A 22,477-nucleotide genomic window follows, 5' to 3' on the forward strand; every position below is an offset into this window, starting at 1 on the left:
TGTACCAGTTCATCTTCCTAAAAAATAATATGGAAAAACAAATTAATTTGATGTTGAGCCCTTTCAAACGTGATTACAAGATAAACCTTTATCTCCTTATGACTCTGCTTGTGCTGTCATCTTGTGGACAGTTTTCTATCTGACTCTCAAATCAACATAACCTAGACTGTTAACTTTTGGTATTCATGAAGGAATTGGATCTATTTTGGAACTGGAGTGTGAATCTATATGAATAATATTTATATGATGGTTATGTACAATTATTAATTCACTTAAATTATTGTTAGTTAGTAACATAATGTGACACTTTGTGGGTAATGCTCAAAAGGAGGAGGAGGAGATAGAGGAGGAGATTCTCATTCTCCAAACCCTGGTCTGGACCTCTGCGCAGGGAAGACTGCAGTGCAAAAAGGGTGAAGAAGATGAAGAAGCTGGTGGTGTTTTTGTTCTACTTGGTCGTGTTGAGCATCTTCACAGGTAGGAATCTCTGGAGGAATTGACCTGAAGGGAATTGTAGAACATTTCTGCATCTAAAATGCCAATGAAAAGAAACTTGAACCAGCAAGTGCATTCAAGGGAGGCAACTGAGGATAGTGATGCTGTAGAGGTAGAGGTAAATAGATCATGTCATCTAGGAGGGATTTGCATTGTGTTAATGTTGTAAGATGCTAAATCACAACGGGGAAATGTCTCATAACTATGTTGCTGCATTTCATTATTTACTTTAACCTAAGTCTACTTTAAGTCACGTGCGTAACTTATTTAGACATTTTAAGTCATAAAATAGCAGTCATCATTAGCATTTTCTCATTTGCCTTGAAAACAAATATGAGATTTTACTGATTAAGGTAGATTGTGATTGAGTGTTTTGCCACGTCACTATGAGAAAATCAGCAGTAGCAGCTCTGGCCTTGTGTTGACAGAGCTGGTTGCCTGCTGGCGTGATGTGCTGCACAGGCCCGAGTCCCTGGGGAGCAATGTTGATGAATGAGCACTTTGTTACCTTCCACCCAACACTCGTCTTTCAAAAACAAGTCGGGGTCATAGAGAGACGTCAATGTGTAGTGTGTGCGTGTGCTTGTGTGTGTGTATAGGGGGATTGGTGGGGGGTATTTATGGCTCAGTGAGAGGGCTGTTATTCTGATCAGCCCATATCCATGCACCACACAAACAGCTGCTCTGTTGAGAGCTTTTCTTGTAAACAGATTGTAAAAAAATAAAATAAAAGAAACGAAGACATAGTAGAGTCAACAAAAATTTGTTACATATTAGGCATATCTTTGAAACCATTGAAGTATTTACAGTGGTGGAAAACATTTTCGGACACCCTTAAAATTTTACACAATGTCAAATATTATCATGAAATTTTTGTGGAATTTTTTTTGTGTTTCAAAAAATGTGGCTGCATTAGATAAACACAAAGCAATACAAATGATATTTTTTGTTTATTGTTCAAGAGAAAAACTAACAAAACTACATTCTTGACCGTTTCAACATGTCAGTTCTCAACATTGTCAGTATCGAAGTCAACAAATGAGGGAGAATGTGTTCAAAGCTTAAAAACAAACAAACAAACATCACGTCATAATTAATATTTAGTAGTGCTGCCATTAGCATGTAGTAGAGTTCTGATCCTGGCTGGCATGTTCCCCAGGAGCTTTTCACACTGTTGAGGGGTAATCTTGTCCCATTCTTCTTGAATTACAGCTTTTAATTCTTCTAAATTCTTTGGTTTACATTTTGAAACACACCTTTTGATAATCCACCACAGATTTTCAATGGGGTTTATGTCCGGGGATTGAGTTCGCCACTCTAAGACCTGGATACTGTGCTCCTGCAGCCAAGTTCTACTGGTCCTGGATGTGTTGCAACGGGCATTACTTTGTTGAAACATCCAGGTTTGACCGTGACGGAACAGTGTACATGCAGAAGGGAGCATGTGGCTTCTGAAAATGGAACAGTACTTAGTAGAGCTCAATGTGCCATCATGCGTCCCTAAACCATGATACTGCTTCCACCATTCTTGGCAGGAGGTACTGTACATGCTGGAGATAAAGCTTTGCCTGGCCTTATGCATACTCTCACCTCAGCAGGAGGAAGCTAAGACTGGAAACTGGACTCATCTGACCACACTATCTTCTTCCAATTCCTGGCTGTCCAGTTCTTGTGTGCCGGGGCCCAACGATGCTGACCTAACCTCTGTCTCTCACTGATCAGGGGCTTTTTGACAGCCTTGTAGGAACTTGAACCATGATCTAAAAGTCCAGACCAGTTTGGTTTGGCTGCTGAAGCTCCTGTGACGTTATTCAGTGGTTTTCCCTGCACATGCAAATAAGAATGCAGTCATTTCTTGCTGAAGAAACCCATGGACACCCAGATCTTGGTTCATCTATATGTTTGCATTGTATTCAACTGCTGAAGGACTGCATCTGCACTTCCTGGCTATCTGGCAGCATGCTGTACCCTTCCTGGCTGAAAATCTGTGTCTTCAGGCATCTTTCCTGCATTAGGTTCCTTGAGTGGTGGCTTTATATAGGCACGAAGCACTGCAACAAAAACTGTGTCTTTTAATAAAAAGCACAACTTTTATGAATGGATCACTGTTACCAAAATGACCTAATACTCTGAATTTCTTATGTATTTTTATGGAACCAATCAATTTTAATTTTTCAATGGCTTTTTTAGGATTTGTTTAGTATTTTGGCTTTGAATGTATTAAAAGAAATTACACTTTAAGACTCAAGAGTGATTCTTAAGGCAATAGTTCACAAATGCATGGATTGTCCGAAAACTTCTTTCCATCACTGTACTTTTTTTGAGTATTTTATCTCCCCTGCTTTAGTAAAATTGGACACACCTATTTGAAGACATTTCGGGAAACTTTTTCTCTCTTTCTCTCTCTGGACCCCACCCTCAGATGCTAACCCTGTCATCAAGGAAAGCTTTGCAAAGCAGCTTCTTCGTAGCAAGAGGCAGGACTGGCCAATGAAGCCTGGCCACCCTGACGAGCCAATGAGGGTATGTTTTATCCAAATCAAAGAGCAAACAACTGACACACACACACACACACACACACACACACACACACACACACACACACACACACACACACACACACACACACTCAAACCACATAATATTGACCATCTATCACCAAACAGTATACACTTTATAGATTCCTTTAACTGATTACCTGTAACCACACACAGTTATCCTTATTAGGATTAACAACAATTCCTAACCTTAACCACTCAATGACAAACCCTAACCCTAAACTTAACCAGGCACTCTCATTAGTTTTTGTCACTTTGAGACCAGTCTGGTCCCCATTTGGACCAGGGGTTCATCCAAGAGTAGAATTTATACCACCATCACCACTACCACCACACACACACACACACACACACACACACACACACACACACACACACACACACACACACACACACACACACACACACACACACACACACACACACAGAGCTATGTGTCCAACAGCAATTACTCCAGGAGGGGAGAGGGGTGCCAGAGGAGCTGGGGAGCGGTCACTTTTACAAATGATTCTGTCAGTCAAGACATTAATCTACAATCTAAATGAATGTAAATTCATGATGCACATTGCTTATTTTTCATTAATCTGCTGGCTGAGACTCTAAACCAAGCAGCAGACTGAATAAATTATCACTGTACAAGACAAAGCATGCCTCCACTCATCTCTGTACTTCTGCTATGATTGTGCAGATGTCTGCATAACAGAAAGCAGAGGATTTTGCTGACTTCATGATTTCTCTTATTGCCATTTCATTCATTTGAGCAAATGTTGGCAGCAAATCAAATCAGCTATATTGTCTCCTCTCTGACTGACTTTCATTTGTCTCCTCCCCATATCTCCTCAGGAGCATCTGCTCCACATGCAGGCTCTGGATCAGAGGGCTCAGGAGACCAACCGGGAACACTGGCTCAACCCTCACTGCTACCCACGCTGTGACAGGAACTATGGACACCCTGTCTGATAATGGTTGATAAAGGTTACTGCAAACCAGAAAAACAGATCGAGCATGAAACTTTCTCTTAGTTAGGTTTTATTCTCATTACATGAAGAGTGAAATCTAAGCTAAAAATGAATTCAGCACTAATAGTTCACGCTTCAAAAGAAAATTCTTGATAGTTTTGTGATGTTTTCTCAGCATAACAGAAGGACTCAGAAACCTGTAAAACAGCTCCCATGGCCTCACAACATGAAATACCGTAATGATTCTGAGGCTCCAGGTTATGATAAGGCCCTTCCCTGAGAGGTGCTTCTCCATTTGGCTGTGCACAATTATAGCTAAAGAACAAAAGGGACTATGACCTTTAGCATGCTTCTTCACCTGATCTTATGAGGAAATCAGCAACTCCCCCCTATTAGAGTCTATCCCCCCAAAAAAGTATGGGCAAACTTTTCTCAAACTTGACATCTTTTTTCTTCCTCAGTGTCTCTGCCTTTTTTCCTCATCTTCCTCAGTGTACTGTCTCAGACAGTAACAGCTAATTTGGTCACTTAATTTGGTGCAGCTGTCCATTAAATGTGACATGTGAGACATACAAAATTTAGTCAAACGTAGCTATTCAATTGAATTGTGCCATCTTTTAATGATTATAAGGGACAAGAAAGGAAAAATGCTCTAAATAAAAAATTAGATACATTTCAGGGGGCCTTTTGTGTGACAAGGCCCCAAGTAATTACCCTTTTTAAGACATCAGGTAAAACCTCCTACGGTTATCATTTTCAAAGCATATATTGTACAATCAACACTTTCAGCACAAAACAGGAAACTTTCAGCTCTGCCTATACTCACAAATCACCAAAATGAATGACTAATATAATAACAGAGATGTTAGAGACACCTTGCATTCATCTGTACAAAATTTACAAGTTTGAGGATGTGATGCTGTTGTGTAACAATAAAACCCTATTTGATCATTACTCTCATACTACTTCCACTACTGCTACTACTACTACTACTAATTATTATTATTATTATTACCCTATTCTTATAATTATTATATTATTATAGACTTATTATTGTAGAATTGATCAATGATTGACTTTCTTCCTCAAGATTAAGGTTTGAGTTTACTTGATAGTGTTCTGTTTTATATTTCTTATCTCTGCAGAAAAGGACCACAGAATTGACACCACCATGATAAAAATGGAGACAAGCCTAATCCTGGCCTAATCCCTAGGCTACTTTTTTTTCCCTTTTTTGCTAAATTGATATCATGTATCAGAGTGAATTAAGTTCAACGTGATACAATTACAAATAAAGTAAAATACATGTGTGAAGCAGTACACGTGGCATTGTTCTTATTTTTCTTTTTCTTTTCCGTGGCAGAGAATAGCAGGTGAAGGCAGGAGACTGTAATATCCCCTTTTAAGGATTAATGGATAATGGTTTAGTCGATGACGGATGGAATAGAACTTGATCAGTGAAAAATTCTTGCAAATGGGTTTAGTTAATGCTGCTTGTTCTCGTTGATATGAAACATTCGAAACGAGTTGAGTTGAGTCTGTCCTCATGCGTTTAAGTGCAGTAATAAGCTGTGTCAGGTAAGCCCCTAGTTTGAGCTTTTGCGCAAGAGTATACACGAAGCTAAATGTTGTGGATAAACGGAGAGACATTCCTGCAAAATCTGTTCGAGACATAGGCCTGTTCAAATATTTAATGAAATATAAATGGAGATACCATGCTGTAGACACTGGAATGCGGTTGGACTTTCCCCGCAATGATAGAAATAAAGTTCTGATCTATATATGTATGTGTAGATAGATAGATAGATAGATAGATAGATAGATAGATAGATAGATAGATAAAATACACGCAAAGTTTAAGTTCTTTGACAGACTAGCTGCTACCCCCCCCCCCCCCCCCCCCCATCGCTTATGGAAAAAAAAAGTTGGATTTAGTTTAAACAACAGTCTTCAGATGACATGTTTATGGAGCCTAGAAGGAAGATGGTGCGACTCATTAAAGGACTCATTTAGCCTGAATGTGACTTCGTCCAGCCGAAGGCCTTACAAAATTACTGTTTCGCTATATTCAACATTTCACGGTAAACCAACTTGAAAAATTACACAGCATACGACAGACTCTAAGGTTCAAATTGCTTAAGACTGCCTCGATAACGTTACAAGGTTTTGGAGAATCCCTTATGAAGAAGTTGACTTCAAGGCCAAAGGCCGTGGTTAAGATCATTTTTAGCAGGGTGAAAGGGGATATGATTAATATAATTAATTTTGGGTCGGTGCCCTGGTCCTGAACATGCTTGATCGGTTTAAATAGGTGCCACACTAAATAGAAGGGATCCGTGATTAATAGACTACACCTTCGTTAACTCGCAAGATAACGGCTCTGACAATGCCCCCCCCCCCAAAAAAAAAGATAAGAACAGCTGACATTGTCACACAAAAAAATTAAAGTATTCTTAAGATTTATTGAAAAGCTCTAGAAAGCAATTTCACACCAATTCTGTTATCTTGTCACATGAAATGTTCATGTTCTGTTAGTGTAAAATAGGATGTTATTGGAAAAAATGAGTTATACACATGTAGGAAAACATTTGCCTCATGAATTTATTCTTTTACCTTAATGTTAGAAATGCTATGACATTAGAAACTCAGTATTTGCATGCTTTAAAATGGGACATACTTAAGTCTTAAAGCTACTGATTGTTTCTTAATACTTAGTGACACAAAGTGCTTGAGTACATCTTTTAATAAACCCTATATAGGCTAATGGAACAGGGTATTGTCAGTCTAATCATTTCAAATTATTAAGAACATTTTCAATCATCAGAATGGATTTCATATCCAAGTCTTGATCACAAATGAAAACTGAAAGGAAAAAAAATACATTCTAACTCATTGAAAATAGTAAAATTTACAAGCTGTCTGCAGAAAGTAGCCAGCTTCTGCAAAGGAAACAAGCACCTCATTTATGTAACCAGTGCATGGTGGGAAATGGACTTCATTTGATTTGGTCAATACATTAAATACATGTCCACCTTTATAATATATACACATATACACAATATGAAATTAGCCTTTATATATTTCATAAAAAAGCGGCTTTGCTGCTTCACGCTATGACTAAGGATATTTTAGAAAGAGTCTGGTTAAAGTCAGAGGAAACAAAGCACGGCATAAACACATCAATCTAGCATTCATCTCTTGTCTTTGAAGAAGCCCTTTGAAGTACTGCTCTCCTTGATGGTGACTGTCAGGAAGTTTGTGGTCACATCCGTCACAAGGACCTTTTCCACGTTGCAGAGAGAAGGCCGCCATGTCACCTCGTCCATGTTGTTGACAAGTCGGGTAGGAGACGGTCTGTCAAGGAAGTAAGGCTTTTCCATTTGCGGAAGCTGAAGGGGGCGACTCTGGCTTATTTTGGGCTGGTGCTTGAAGTGTACAGGTGCCAGGTAGCTGGAGCTGTCTTTAGTCCTGTGTGTGTCTATGTCTACACTGTGTGGATGCAAGCTGCAGTCTGTATACAGCTGTTTATAGGAGCTTCCACCTGACATTCCACGGATGTGTGTATGGCGGTGGTGCTGATGATAGTGGTGGTGGTGGGGTTTATGGCGGTTGTCTGGATATCTGTGAGTCACTTTGACCAACCTCATATCTTCGCCACCCTGAAGCTTGAGCAATTTGTGGGGGCTGTGGCTCACATGCTCTTCTGCTCTCCTCTTGTGGGGCTCGGAGACCACAGCACTGCAGCTGCTGTCCTTATAGCGGGGCTTGGGCTTTGGCCCCCTCTTTTTAGGTATGTGGATGAGCCCTGCAGGACTGGTTTGTGTGAGGGCCTCGTGCTGGGGCTCATGGATCACTTCTGGCGGTCTTACACGTACGCTCTCTCCACGATTGATGGTGCTAGGTGGGAAAATAGTGGGAACAACAGCTCTCAAGCCCTCTCTGGCCCTGGGGGTGACAACAGGTTCTGGAGTGGGATAGGTGATGTGCATCCCTCGCACTGTATCACTCCTAAACTCATAGGACTTGGATGTAACTTTAGCCTGAGCCTATTAGGAAATGACAAAGAGTGAAATTATTAAATAGCAGTTCTCCATTTTCTTATTTTAAGACTGATTTATTCACCACGTCAAAATAATAGTCTTTAATTTAAATGACCCTGTAACAGTGAGCAAGCATGCACATGAATCCAAAGAAGCTACATAGAATTCTACCATTATTCCTTCCCATTTTTTCCTGCAATGACATGAAAAATATCTTATAAGAAAAAGACCTTTTGACTGTTTCTTTTGTTTATTTCATACTCACTTGAGAGGATTTTAAATGGAACTGCAAATAATACATACAGGTGGTTAATCAGTTGCTACTGTCAGAGGTGCTCCTAAATGCCACTTACCCTCGTCACAACAGTCTGTCAAGAGAGATTTTAGTATTTTGCTTTATTTGTATTGGAGATTAAGCAAGTTTTATAGTTGGCTGTCACAAAAATACAAAGACAAAACATATGAAAAGACAGCCCTACAGACTGATTGTGAAGTTAGTTAGTTAGTCCAGGCAGAGGAGACCTTACCATCAACACCTAATCATCAGTGAAAACATATGCCATCAATGTATTCATCAATTTATTTGCACATTAACCCCCATTGATTGACATCTCAATTAAATAGTGATCAAATTGTATGGACTTGAACAATCCAGTTAACCCAAAGTGAATACACAAGGGTGGGAATTTAACTTGATTACATTGCTACATAGTTCATTTAAGTAATAAAATATGAAGGAAGGCTTGTGACTACCTTGAGCAGGAAGGTCTTGGGTTTTGGTCCTCTCTTTTTGGGCCCGTAAAGCTCCCTTTCTCGCTCTCTGTTGCATACAATTACCATGTTAAGTGTTAGGCGAGCAAAGTGCACAGACATCAGATGTTTGGCGCACATGAGATTTACTGGCACTACCCAAGAACGCCGGCCCAGTCATTTTACCTCTGTTCAAAAGCGGAAAACAAGCGGGAGTCCAAAATATTCTCCTCGGGTTCCCAAGTGCTGTATCTGTTGGATTGAACAAAAAAAGAAGAACATGAAATTGAGGAAACGACAGACAGACAGACAGACAATGACACACACACATACATACATACATACATACATACACACACACACACACGTGCGCGCGCATGATGTGTCTTGTCGTAGCATTAGCTAGCCAGCTAATGTCTCTCTATCGTGCCCCAGGTTTAATCAGTTTACTGCGGCAAGCAAACGACGGCAGTTTAGCCAGTAGCGAGCATCAAAACATGCAGAAGACTCACTATAACTAGACTTACTTGGGAGACCAGCCTTTCCATTTCACTAGGTATTCAATCCGACCCTGCGTGCCATCAGAAACACAACATGACTTCGTTAGCTTGCAGGACAACACTAGTATTAAAGAGAACCATGTTGGTGTTTTCACCTCCTATTTATTTAGGCTTTCATGAAAAAATGCCACGGCACATCCATCGCATACCTTCCTAATCCTGCGCTTGATGATCGACTCGGCAGCGAACACCCTCTCTCCGACGGCAGATAGCTCCATGTTTACTCCAGTGCTACCTTACGTTAGCTTGCTAACGCTAGTCAGGCAGATATTTTTCTCCAGTCCCAACCACTCTGAATTCCCGACAGACCATAATACTCCCAAGCAGAATGGACGTCAGTGCAATTTTTTTTACAATGTTGCTAAGGAACCGCAGGCGGTGGAACCTTCAGTGAAACGCCAATTGGCCGAGCCGTTGCTACGTGCCCAGGTTGCTAAGTGAGGGGAGGAGCGTGCGTCTGTGTGAATTCTTTCACAGGGGAAATGGTGGCTGTCTTCCCCGCGCTGTCTCCTTGAGACTCAATCATTTGGCGGAAATTATGATGAGCAGTTAATAATGTGGTATTAAATGCAGCCTACTTATACGTAGGTGACTTTTTTTGTTACAAAGAACCAGGGGCGATAAAAAAGACAGTTTATTTGAGCAAGAGTGCGCGAGGCGACCTTCATTTTCGTTTATTCCATCCAGCAAATATGTCAACTACATTAAACTTGCTCGGTTGATATGTTTGCCCTTCAGCACATCGTCTTCAATCGGGGTTTTTGTCTGTAAACTAATGCTTATTGTGTCCTAAAAAATTGCTGCATTAGACCGTCTCAAAGACCAATTAAATACCTGACGGACAAAAGTAAACTTTTTTTTCACTCGTATTACATCATCTGTACACTTAAAGCAGGATTGTATGTCAGAATCAGAATCAGAATCAGAATCAGAATGAGTATCATTGGCCAAGTATGTTCACTACATGCAAGGAATTTGACTCCGGCAGTTGTTGTCACTCATGGACTGAGCAGAAGAAACATAGACATAACATAAACATAAATAATAGAAAATATATACAATAGAAAATATATACACCTATGCAAAGAGATATGTACAAAATATGATCAGTGCAAAAACACAATTGGTGCAAGGTACACAATGTAGTGCAGACTCATGGGTCGAATGTGCCCACAAACAGCTTACTTATTGATGTAAATTATTAAGATGGTCTCCTCAGAATGTGAATTGGTTTTTCAGATGGGACAATAAATTTCCAGCGCCGCCGTCAACGGAAACGTATGCTGTTTGTGCAGTCATCTTAAAAAATAATCTAGTCGAGTGAAATGACAGCACATAGACTTTATGTCCTTGGCCACGACAATAAATTTAGAGGCTTTGAATTATTAAAATTGTTTTTTTTTTTTTTGGCAAGAGACTGATGCACGCGGACATATGCCTCAGTCAGGATTCTTCTTTCTGCCTCAGTGACAAGAGTCAGCTTAACCGTCATCCTCAAGTCAGAAGGTAGTTTCCGTTCAATACAGACGTCTACTTCTTATGACATAAAATCTCAGTGATACATTTTATATCAGATCTTTTCTCCTTGTTGGCTAAGATTACCCGGTCAATAGCTTGTCTGTATGGCATAATATCGGCCTAAAATAGGCCTGAAGAACCCAATCAATGCAATTCAAGAAAAAAGAACACCAAAGGAATTACCACTGAAGCCAATGAAATTCTTGTTTTCAGAGTCGAAATTATGTCAACAAACCAAAAAGAGACGAAATTCCTGTAACCCAGCGATTTTAATATGCGATTTCCACAAAGATCTGCTTCACAATAAATCAGTTCTGAAACCGCAGTATACACCTCGATTTGGCCGTATTGTAAACAAATGTACGTAATGTGTAGCTGCTTATACGTTGTATTTACGCAAAATAATAATAATAATAGGCTACTACTAATAATAATAATAGGCTAATAATAATAATAATAATAATAATAATAATAATAATAATAATAATAATAATATATGAAACCACTTATTTATTTTGTATATGCGCCTTTGGTAAATATCAATAGTCTTCATGGTCTGCCATGATGAAAATAATTTTATGAATTCTTCTGAACATCATTAAATACACATTACATATACATATTCATTACATTGTATATGCACCTAAATAAACTGATGTAATGATGGGGATGATGACTTTAAAAAAAATTATATTGAATTGAATTTGAATTGGATATATTATATTGAATATATTTTTATGCACGATCAAACATGTGATCGTGCATAAAAAGGGCTAAGTTTACTGTTGTAACAAAAAAGTTACAAAACAGAGCCGCAGAGGTCCGATGCGTTGCAACAAAATAGCCTAAGGTGAATACAAGTGGCCTTTGTAAAGGCAAATCATAATTTAAGTTTCTGATACATTTGTTAAATCTCTCTTAATAGATAATTATTCCTGTTAGCCTATTTTCGAGAGTAATCAAACCGAGTCATCATTGTCATTGTTGAATTAAATAAGAATAATGAAGTTCCACTTTAATCCTCCCATCATGCTAGTATGATCCCAACCATTGTCCTCGTAGGCCTGCAGTTCCACAATTGGGAGTGACTTTTTCGTGACTTAAAGTCATTGTAGGAGCGATCATATCTAGACACATTTATAGTGCTATATTTAATCAGCTCCGAGCAGGCTGGCAAGTGTCAACTAATGATCCGTTTTACTCATCTCATCCATTCCTTTCACGGATTCACTGTAGAACTATATGACAAACACAGGACGAACAGAGACGCACCCCATTACCAGTCTCATAAGGAGCACGTTTGTCTGCGCCTCGTGCGTTCTGATGTCAACATTCACTCGTTGTCCTCTGTAGGCCCCAGACAGGGGGGCCGCAACTGTTGGTCTGGGCGCTAAGCGAAACCCCTGCCGTTCCAACACCGTTGGTTGACGTTTATCCAAGCCAGACCGATGACATCCCTGTTCACGCACGGACGCAGCTACACGGAAAGATGTATGAAAAGTGAAAAGATTACACGTCACCGTTCTCATTACAAAGCCGATTGAAAATACTCATTTCTAAACTGTTGAATTTTGTCACGGATCCTCTCTCTTTCTTTTCGTTCTTTTACTGGACAATAATTTATTTTATAGGCTACATTTCTCAGTGTTCATCAGCTCTCTTGTCCTTAAAGTGATCCGTAAAACGACGAGTGGAGGCTCCTATTGACCCATTGGAATCAACGCGCATTCAGGTGTCTTCCACATTACCAACAACACTGCATTGAGAAAAGCTTCAACAGACCTGCGTGAAAGGGAAAGGCAACCAGATGTTCGAATAACACCAGCTCAGTCATTGCGTCTTTATCAACTTTAGATATTTAAAAAAAAACGTTGTCTTGTTTAATACGCTTAATCAAAAGTCCTGTCATTTATCCATATGGTTTCCAAAATCAAAAAGGCGAAATTTTTTTTAAAATAAAATTAATAAAAATGTTCTTTCGAAAAAAATACTATTTTCAAGGGATTTGAGAGGGCCAATAGATTCAGACTGTTCATAGGCGCATAGTTCGTTCCAGGTTGACGTTCTTGACATTCTCTTTCATTAGTGGAAGAAAATATCCTGCACATGAGCCGGAAGGGGAAAATTTTCAGACCTATATTTGTCTGAAATCAAATCTGCAAGCCCTCTGAAACAGGGTTCTATTAGATAACCAGCGTCTCGTGTACGATTCCATGTACATATGTGTTGTAGAAAGCGAACATCTGCAGACCTGACTCGGTGATGCAAGGACACTTGCAGCATGAGCTGGCAGATAAAAAAAGAAGAAAAGAAAAGCGGGTGGAACATTAAGACATTACTGCAACAGATTGTGTTATTACGCCGATAACTGGATGACAAATTAGCAGGGAAGTACACGGACTGCTAGTTTTACTTTAAATGCTGCGGCAGCATCTTAGTCAGAAACCTGTATGATGCTCTGTTTCAGCGGCAGCTGCTGCTAGGAGAGACTCCGTCTGAAAAGAAAGTGGATGGAGGAGCGGTGGGGGGGGGGGGGGGGGGGGGGCAGCCATTTTCTCTGTTGTTCCTCATGTCCACGCCTGCGGAGGACAGTTGGGTTGATGCGCTGGCTGCAACCGAGGAAATGGTCGAGGGCGTCTAACGATAAGTGTTTTCATTGTCGGCTCACGCATCTGGTCTAATATATGTGGCATGTTGGGGTTTGTGAAGCGACTTTCGATTACTAAGAGGAACAGGAGCCGAAATGTAATTAATAGGAAGCAGAGTCAGGAGCTGGATGGAAAACAATCTCCATAATACCGTTAAAGTTGAACCAGAAATCCGTCCCATTGTGGCTCTCAGAATTTATTTTTTAATGACGCTGGTAAAAATGAGCATCATAAAATAAACAGCATATGAAGATATTTTATATAATCATTGTTATAAAATGGTTTTCTTGATGGATCTGACGTATTTTACTGGGACATTTCCTCTTTTTTAATGTGCACTAAAAATGGAGGTCACTACAAGAACAGTTCTGGTCTTGCTGGTGCACTTTTGAAAAATAAAGTTCTTCTCAGATGAACAATTTTGATCTTGAAGAGGCAAGAAGTGCACCTTTTGTCAAACAGAACAGGTACAAAGTGAACTGAATGATTCACAATTGTTTTTGGAAATCTCAGTCCAGACCGCCTGCAGGGTCAGATGCTGCCAATGTGGCTCTGTAATAACACAAAATACACCAAAATTCTGTTTGACCAGCTTCTGAGGTCACATCAGTGGTTTTTGAGCACCCTTCCAATCATCAGTTCCCAGTGGGAAGCTCACACACTAGGCAGGATATTTCCAACAAAAATCATATATATTTGCACTCACACACAAAGATGACCACTTGCAAACTTTTTTTTTTAATTTCAAAAGGCATCATAGGAAGTTTTCACTTATGCTGCACACAAAACATCAAAAGTGCAAGTGATCTTCAGTCTCAGAGCAGTTCATTTCACTATAGTGCACATGAGAATTGACAATTGTTTAAAAAGAAGAAAAACAAGGAGTTGTGTGCACGCCAGACACAAGAAACAGATTGGATGATGACAAAAACATGTGCTTTTACAATACTTTAAATTTCTCATTTACCCAAAGTTATTCATAATGTCACCATGCTCTTCTCTTTGCATATGAAAACAGATCTGGTGCACAGATGTGAATGACTGCACACAGCAAATAAGGTTGGATCGAGTGGTACAGCTGGCAGCACTGATCCGCTGAGTTACACAGCTTGTGACTTGTAGAATTCAATTGTAAAATGCTTTTTGGTGTCACTGCTGCATGATGCAGATGATGGCTCTTCAATGGAAATGACTTGTGCTCAGTATGAGAGAGAACATAATAACAGCATATATCAAACACTAAACATTAATCATCTATTATGTAAAAACACCACCCCTCCTCTTTGACACTGCAAATGACATTTATAAACAGGAAGGTGATCTGTTTGTATTTTTCTGCTCATTTAAGCATGCCTTTTGGCATAATCTGTCCAAGCACCGTGCACCCTTTTCTATATGTCCATCTGTTCTCTCTCACTCTGTCTCTATCACACACACACACTGTAATTACCATGTTCAATAAAATTCATCCTTAGAAATTCTCCACAGATGCAGATACATTTTTTTAAATGCTCAGGGAATGGAGATACTTAAATGTATGAATCAAATGACATCCATAGAAAAGGGAAGAATATTTACAAGCAAGTGCATCTTCAATAAACATTTCCAGCATTTCTTTTTATCTCGTTTTGAACTAAGTTGGAAATAACTGAAATCAGATACTCCAAGTGATACATCTCCAGAAATGACTACTGTAAGAGCTTATGACAAGAAATGAAATAAATGATTTTTTCTGAACTTTTCAAAATTAAAACTTCAAGGTTTTGTTTGTACATTCAAGCATTTGAAAATAAAAAATATATTCCTGAAAAGTTTTTTCATTTGATACCCAGCTGTCTTACACAGTCACATACTCCTTAAATGTCACAGTGAGGCAGTTTGTAGTGATATCTGTGATGACAATATTTCCAAGAAAGGGCTGGAAAGAGGGGAATGTCTCCACTTTTCTCTTTTCCTTGGCAGAAATAGACAATGAATCATACTCATTTACAGTTTTGTGTATGTCAGCCTGGGGCTGAGTGTCTGTGTCGGTTGTTTCCTGTGTTTGGATATCAAGATTTGTGTGTGTATCTGTCTGGGTCACAGTGGAAGCTGCAGCTTTAGACCTGAATTTCATTGTACTCAAGTCAATAGGTTCCTCCTGATCAGTGTACCCACAGCTATGCTGGTCGAGGGCACCCTTGTGGCTCATTTGGTCGCTGCTGATGGTTTGGGTGGGTGAGGAAACTGTGTGAGGAGAACTCAAAAACCTCTTGCTACTCCTGTAGTCCTCACTGCCAGAGTCAGAGGGGTGTCGCTTTCGTCCACCTTGACTTCCTTTTGTGTCAGGGACAGAGGGACCTCCCTTGTCCAGATGCAAGGAGACAAGATTAGGCTTGGTTATCAATTGTAAAGGCTGATCTGCTGTAAGCAGCCCCTGACCCTTGACCTCAAAATTTTTGTTAGTTTCCATTACAGTTGGCTCCATTTTGGGGGACTGCTCCTTTTCTGTGACAAAGTCTCCTTTGAAGCCAGAGCTGGAAAGAATAGGTCTTTCTTTGAGTTTTCTTGAAAATCCATTCATGAGGCCAAGCTTTTTCACAAGTTTCATTTTCTCCAGGTGTTTCTCCACACTCTCTGCTCCTTGTGGAGGTCTTTCCCCAGTTTGAGTTTTGCCATTTTTAATCTTTGCCGCCTGCATTCCATTTTCCATGTATTTACTCATGACTATAACAATCCGCCCGTTCTTGTTTTTGTTTTTGACGATCTTTAGTTTACTGTTGCTAACACCGTTACGCTGTGGTAAATTGTTTTGGGGTTTTTCCTTCTCTTTGTGCCCATTGTGGTCTGTAGGAAGCTTCTTCAGCTCCATAGTGATGTCCTTTACTTTAGTCAGGCAGCCTGAGTCCTTGTCTCTGACCCATTTTTGCTGCAGCACAGGGGGGGGGTTATGGCCCTTGTTGGATAGCTCAGGAGGTTTGACCTCTCTAGGTTTAGCAAACATGGGCTCATGCACCTTAAGGCCTGGCTGGAAGTGGTGGTGCTTCTTACTATTGAGCTGATAGAAAAATGTTTTGCTGTGTGACTGCTGCTCAGCGTCACGCTCCCTGCACAGTGGTTGGTATCGGTGATGCTTCTTGCTGTTGAGCTGGTACTGCTGACTCTGTGGACACAGCATTTGGATTGGGTGGGTCTTCTCACAGCCATCCTTATCCAGGGTCACCTCATGAAGATCAGCAAGAATACTGGATCTACGGGCAAAAGAAGGTACCTAAAAAAAAGAAAGAAATTAGGTTTCAAGAAAAACACAAAAAATACAGTTTGATGAACATTTCCTGAAGTATTCAAAGTAAAGGGATAGGGAATGTGACGAACGGCCACACAGACTTCAGTATCATCCATGTATCTGTGTCGAACATCAACAAAAAGCTTTGGTTCCTTAGGGGCCTCTGAGCTGCTCTGAAGAAACTGTGCAGGGGCTCTTCAACATTTATTTCGGGGGCCAGGTCCATGTTCACACAGCTCTCCTGCTGTTCATCAGTAGCTCTTTCAGCCACTGGCATGACCATCAGTGTTCCCTGTGGCTGTGACTTCAGCTTTGAGGAATGTCACTGGCTGCTTTGTGTCCCATCATTGACTTGATCCCATGTATCATCAACATCCTTCAGAGAGGAACAAAAACAGTCCTCCCAATGGTTCCTCTGGCATTTGTGAACCAGTGAGTGATGCGCTAAATGTACAAATCACAGTCATTTTGCTACAACTGTTGGGTCAAATGGGAACTAGGGCCCACATAGAGGAAAAAATCCTAACAGCTTGTCCTGTCTTTTCTTAATTTCCAAGGATCTGAAAAATCCTACTTTCCCTAACGCAGAGGCTCAACTCATGGCTGTTTACTATCTTAGCTCTGACCTATGATCTGCAACTGTCAACTCAATTCATCACTGCACTTGTCCTGCCATTCCTGAATGTGTGTTTGGAATTTACTCTATAAAGCTATTGTAAGATCAAGGAACATTATTACCTCACTTTATTATTGTTTCAGGTGATAGAAAAACTCCAAACATTTTTAGACCATTCTCCTAACTGACAATTTGCCGATGCTCCACTGCTCACATTAAGACAGCTCTTCATTAAAGGAGGAACAGCTGGCCAGATAAAGACTACTGCCTCACAACACTGGGTTTAGTGAGACACAGTTACTTGCTGGCAAAAATGTTAACCACAAAAAAGCCTTTCCAACATCATATTTTGATGTTCACATTGTTCAACATCTTCATTATACAAACCTAACAGGAGCACTGCCAATTTTAGAATTAAATTGTGAATACAGGAAAGTGTCTGTGCACTCCTAAATCAGGAACCCCGACTTAGGATTCCAATAGAAGTTAAGATTTTATCCTAAATGCAGTTAGAAAACATGTTTCTGTAAGAACAAAAATCCTTAATTTCATCCTAAACTAAAAATAAGGTAGGATGTCAGACAAGATGTTTTAGTAATGAGTTACCTGTCCTCTACAAAATGTAATGTACACCATATCTTATTGTATGCAATACATTTTTAAACTCTCTCAGAAATGCCACCGGTGTCCACCAACTTAATTCCACTTTACTTGCTACAGGTGTATTCTGTCCAGGTTTTCTCTAAACTCTGAGATATGAGGATGTCATCAGGGTTATCTTAACCATCCTAAATTACAAAGTACAGCTACTGATTTTTTTTTTCCAGGGAAGGACTGTGAAAACCCATTCAATCCCAGGAGCCCAATCGGTGTGCAAAAAGTCAGTGCAGACAGTGCCTTATCATTCCAAAGGTGTTGGCTGCCAGCTAACTGTTGCCATTTAATATTTCATTTGCAATTTAGTAATTGAATCCCCAGAGCATGCTATTTAGTAATTGCTCATTGTTGTTTATTTTGGCTGGATGTTAAAGGTGAATTCTAGGGCAAAATAACAACTATGCTATCTGCAACAAAGTTTGACAGACAAGGAACTTCACAATACATCTGCCTTTGCTTTCTCTTGAGAGCCTCCACACTTTGTGTAAAAAGAACACTACATTTCATGCATCCTGATTTTGAGCAGCAATCATATTCCTTTCTTACTATTGTCCTACCTGAACCAGAATATGCTTGGCCTTGGGTCCTCTCTTGCGATAACCCATAAGATGCTCTTGACGTTCTCTGTAAAAGAGGACAGCAGCAGCCAATCAGTGAAACCTTCTGGCAGAGATGAGTTGCTGTTGCATGACAGCACAATGTCACAGGTGTTCTCCTTAGATTTAGTTAGGAAAAAACTATTTACTGCTTACATACATATAAGCTAAAAAAAACACACACCACATAAAGGTGTACTAATAGGTTTTCTTTCTATTTGACCCAAATTTGTTTTCCCCTTTCTTCTTTCTACTAAATATTTGATTTCCATCTATCCATCCTTCCATTTTCTACCACTTATTCTGTTAAGGGTTGCAGGGGGGGCTGGAGCCTATCCCAGCTGCCTTTGGGCAAGAGTCTGTGCACACCTTGGACGAGTTGCAGGTCCATTGCAGGGCCAACATATAAACAGACAACTATTCACTCTCACAGCCACATCTTCAGTCAATTTAGAGTATCCAGTAATGTAGTCCCCTTTTGCATGTCTTGGGACTGCGGCAGGAAGTTGGAGTACCCGGAGAGAACCCGCGGAGGCACAGGGAGAAAATGCAAACTCCGCACAGAACGATGAACCTGGAACCATCTTCCTGTGAGGCAATAGCGCTAACCACTGCACCACCGTGCCGCCCCTTTTAATGTATTGTCTCCACAGTCCATCTCCTTCTAGACAAGTCCGTCCAAGGCAGCAACTCTGTGATACTGCAGACAGGAGTGATGTCAGTCCCATCCCCCACTCTCCTCCCTCACATCTAATTACAGTGACGACTCAGTGTATTTTCATAGCCTGGCATTCAGATGATTTGGCTCCCTTGAGAGTCACGCAATTAGTTTCAATAAAATCTCTCCTTTCCAGAGAGCCTTAGAGAGCTTAGAAAGAAAGAGGTAATTGCAAAAAAAGATGCAGAGAGGTAGAGAGATGTTTGGCTGTGAGGTGCAACCTGCACCTGAAAGGTTGCTGGGGGAGGCTGGAAGACAAAAAAACAGGGACACTTTAAACCCCCCCACCACCATCATGCATGCGAACACACACACACACACACACACACACACACACACACACACACACACACACACACACACACACACCAGATAAAAATAATAATAATAAACTTATTTGTATCGCACCTTTCAAAAAACAAGTTTACAAAGGGCTTCACAGACACAAAACACAATTCATTTACACACTGTAGTAAGTCAAAACAAAACAAACAAGATGAGACAATAAAACAAAAAAGCACGAGTAAAAGAGAACTCAGTTAAAAGCCAACCTATAAAAGTGGGTTTTTAAGAGAGTTTTAAAAGAGGACACTAAGGTAGCTTGTCTGATTGCTAATGGAAGTGCATTCCACAATTGTGGAGCCTTTACTGCAAATGCCCTGTTCCCCTCTGTGATGAGCCTTGTTCTGGGGACCAGGAGCAAAAGCTGATCAACAGATCTAAGAATGTGCAGAAGGGTGTACGGGTGAGATTGTCAGTAATGTATGACGGGGCAAGGCCATTCAATGACTTAAAAACAAAAAATAAAATTTTAAAATGGATTCTAAACACCACAGGTAACCAGATGGGACTCATCATGCCTCACTTTGATCTTGTAATACAAGGTATGCAGCATGCAGTATGTTAATACAGTCCACCTCCATTAGAATCAAACAAGAACTATTTTTTTTAATATCTCCATGTGCAGGATTAATTTTCTGCAAAGCATTTTTAAAATAATCCTCTGATGCCAGGAAAAGTTTCTAAATACTGTGGATGTATACACATTTGTGACAATACAGCTAATTTGGTGCTGATTGTGGCCACAAGTGTGTTGAGGGCATTGACAGACATTTCAGGGTTGTATAAGTCAATTTAGTTAATAAACCATATCAACCAAGGTGCCCACAATATATGCAGGTATAACAGACACACACTTTGGACAGATTATCATAAAAGGATTATGCTGAGAGTGAGCAGGCAACCTAGTTCCTGACAGTGAACACACACACACACACACACACACAAACACACACACACACACAGGTCCTGCTTTGAACACATGGATGAGAGACAACTGCCCTATTGAATGAATTAAGACCTTTGGTGGCTCAAACTCTAAACCTACCTGTCTTGGAAAGCATCTAAGAGTCTGGGGTCCAGAATGTTCTCCTCTGGCTCCCATGTGTTGTATCTATTCAGAGAGAAGACAAGGTGCACACAGGCCCGAGGATCACTGTTTGTTCATTGACATGATCCCAAAATTCCATTTGTGTAAGTGTGCTTCTGTGTAGACATGACGCAGCCCCAGCGAGTGTATAATTGATCACGATAACTTTTATGCACAACCGTTGGAGGGAGGATGAATCAAAAGCCATAGAATTGTAAACAAGAGGTAATTTGTTAATCCTTGTGTACAGCCATATATATGTCCTCCTGTTACTGGGGGAAAAAATGTGATCTGCAATCTATCCTAAATCCACATCGCCCTTAGCAAGAATCCGTAACCGCCCGTACGTGCGCGGCCTCTCTCCCACAGATACATACTTGCGTTGTGTGAATGTTGTATTGTTATAAAGGTTGTTGGGTTTGATCAGGTGACTTACTTTGGGGACCAACCACGCCACTTGACCAGATACTCAACCCTCCCCTGTAAATGCAAAACACTGGATTATTAATTCGCTTTATGCGGCAAAATGCACTCCGCATGTATGCACAGTGTTCTCAAAATCATTTGGGGGGAGAGGGGGGGGGGGGTCGTGACATCAATACGTGTCATAGAAAAAAATGGGCCAAATGCTCCTTTATTCCATGAGACAAACCTTTCTGCTGCGCTTCTTCTCGATGCTCTCCACTGCAAAGACGTGATCTCCTACAGCGGGCAGCTCCATTTTACGATCCAAAGGCGAGAAACGCCTTCTGTTTTGCTTTTTGTTTTCTCTCCTTGCTTTTTTTTTGTTTTATTTTCCGATTCACCTCATTCTTGCATCGTGCTGCTTGGTCGTGCGGTCGTCTTCCCTCTCTGATGGAAGACAAGAGCCTCCTCCACCTCTGTTTTCAATGTGTTTCTTCCCTCGCCTTACTCCTCTCGGAGATTGGCTCTGCAGGACAAATTGAGGCACAGCTACACAACAATTCACGCAACGCAAATAGCCGTTGGCGTGACGTCAGACCAGGGGGCGGTGGTACACCAGTTTTCCATGCTGCTTTCAGGGACCGTCGGAGGAAGTTTAATCACGACCTTGGTAAGGCATTATCATAAGCCTATTTGGTGTGAATAGGAGGATGACAGGTTATATTGAGTTTTTTGGAGCACGTGGTTCATATTAAAACAATAATTCACCGAAAAAGGCGTATTTTGCCTTTCAAGTATTCACAATAAGGTGTCTTGAACACCCGAAGACGTTTTCCCCTCGTGCATCAGTATTTTTTGACCCCTAGATGCAGAAAAATCTAGCAATGCATATTTAGTTTGAGGCTTCCAGACTCCCAAATGCATTTTCTGTATAATCCACACTGCAGGGTCATTCATGGCAGTGCCAAACAGTAAGTGTTTATTTTTTGGCTAAAATCAAAGCAATGTTGCATTACTGAACGCTTAAAGCAGAAAAAGAAGACGTGGATTAAACCGGAAGATGCAGTTGAGATTTTAGTGTTGTCTCACATTTCGAACTGTTCTGCTGTTGTCATTTTTCATTCGAGAAGCAGCGTGGTTCGGAGAGAGAGTGGCCGTCTAGCAGCCGAAGGTTTATTGGTTCAATACTCACTTCCCCCAGTGACCATGTCGAGGTATCCTTAAACAAAATGTTGAGCCCCTAATTGGTCCTGATAGCCCTGC

At 40.5% G+C, this 22,477-nt stretch overlaps 3 protein-coding genes across 4 annotated transcripts; 1 reads left to right on the forward strand and 2 right to left on the reverse strand.

Annotated features, from left to right (window-relative positions):
- The first annotated feature begins 354 nt into the window (after positions 1-354).
- Positions 355-5,325, forward strand: c8h17orf67 (chromosome 8 C17orf67 homolog). The gene is made up of 4 exons (XM_086210073.1): positions 355-477; positions 2,918-3,018; positions 3,897-4,028; positions 5,158-5,325. Exons 1-3 carry the CDS (start codon positions 423-425, stop codon positions 4,011-4,013), a joined length of 273 nt encoding a protein of 90 aa, XP_086066199.1. The 5' UTR covers positions 355-422; the 3' UTR covers positions 4,014-4,028; positions 5,158-5,325.
- A 1,150-nt stretch (positions 5,326-6,475) lies between these two features.
- Positions 6,476-9,759, reverse strand: cbx8b (chromobox homolog 8b). The gene is made up of 5 exons (XM_086210074.1): positions 9,512-9,759; positions 9,330-9,373; positions 8,989-9,054; positions 8,806-8,872; positions 6,476-8,058 (listed from the first exon to the last, which is right to left on the reverse strand). Exons 1-5 carry the CDS (start codon positions 9,578-9,580, stop codon positions 7,204-7,206), a joined length of 1,101 nt encoding a protein of 366 aa, XP_086066200.1. The 5' UTR covers positions 9,581-9,759; the 3' UTR covers positions 6,476-7,203.
- A 4,083-nt stretch (positions 9,760-13,842) lies between these two features.
- LOC147257011 (E3 SUMO-protein ligase CBX4-like) lies at positions 13,843-22,477 on the reverse strand. 2 transcript variants are annotated; one of them, XM_086210745.1, is made up of 6 exons: positions 22,407-22,477; positions 21,462-21,740; positions 21,246-21,289; positions 20,768-20,833; positions 18,624-18,690; positions 13,843-16,778 (listed from the first exon to the last, which is right to left on the reverse strand). In XM_086210745.1, exons 2-6 carry the CDS (start codon positions 21,528-21,530, stop codon positions 15,366-15,368), a joined length of 1,659 nt encoding a protein of 552 aa, XP_086066871.1. In that variant the 5' UTR covers positions 21,531-21,740; positions 22,407-22,477; the 3' UTR covers positions 13,843-15,365. The 2 variants fall into 2 exon arrangements, with proteins under 2 accessions (XP_086066871.1, XP_086066870.1); XM_086210744.1 differs by lacking the exon at positions 22,407-22,477 and having other exon boundaries at positions 21,462-22,300.

The sequence above is a fragment of the Aulostomus chinensis genome, chromosome 8 (assembly GCF_037954235.1).
Source record: "Aulostomus chinensis isolate RoL2024-O1b breed Wild chromosome 8, RoL_Achi_v1.0, whole genome shotgun sequence".
NCBI classification, from domain to species: domain Eukaryota; kingdom Metazoa; phylum Chordata; class Actinopteri; order Syngnathiformes; family Aulostomidae; genus Aulostomus; species Aulostomus chinensis.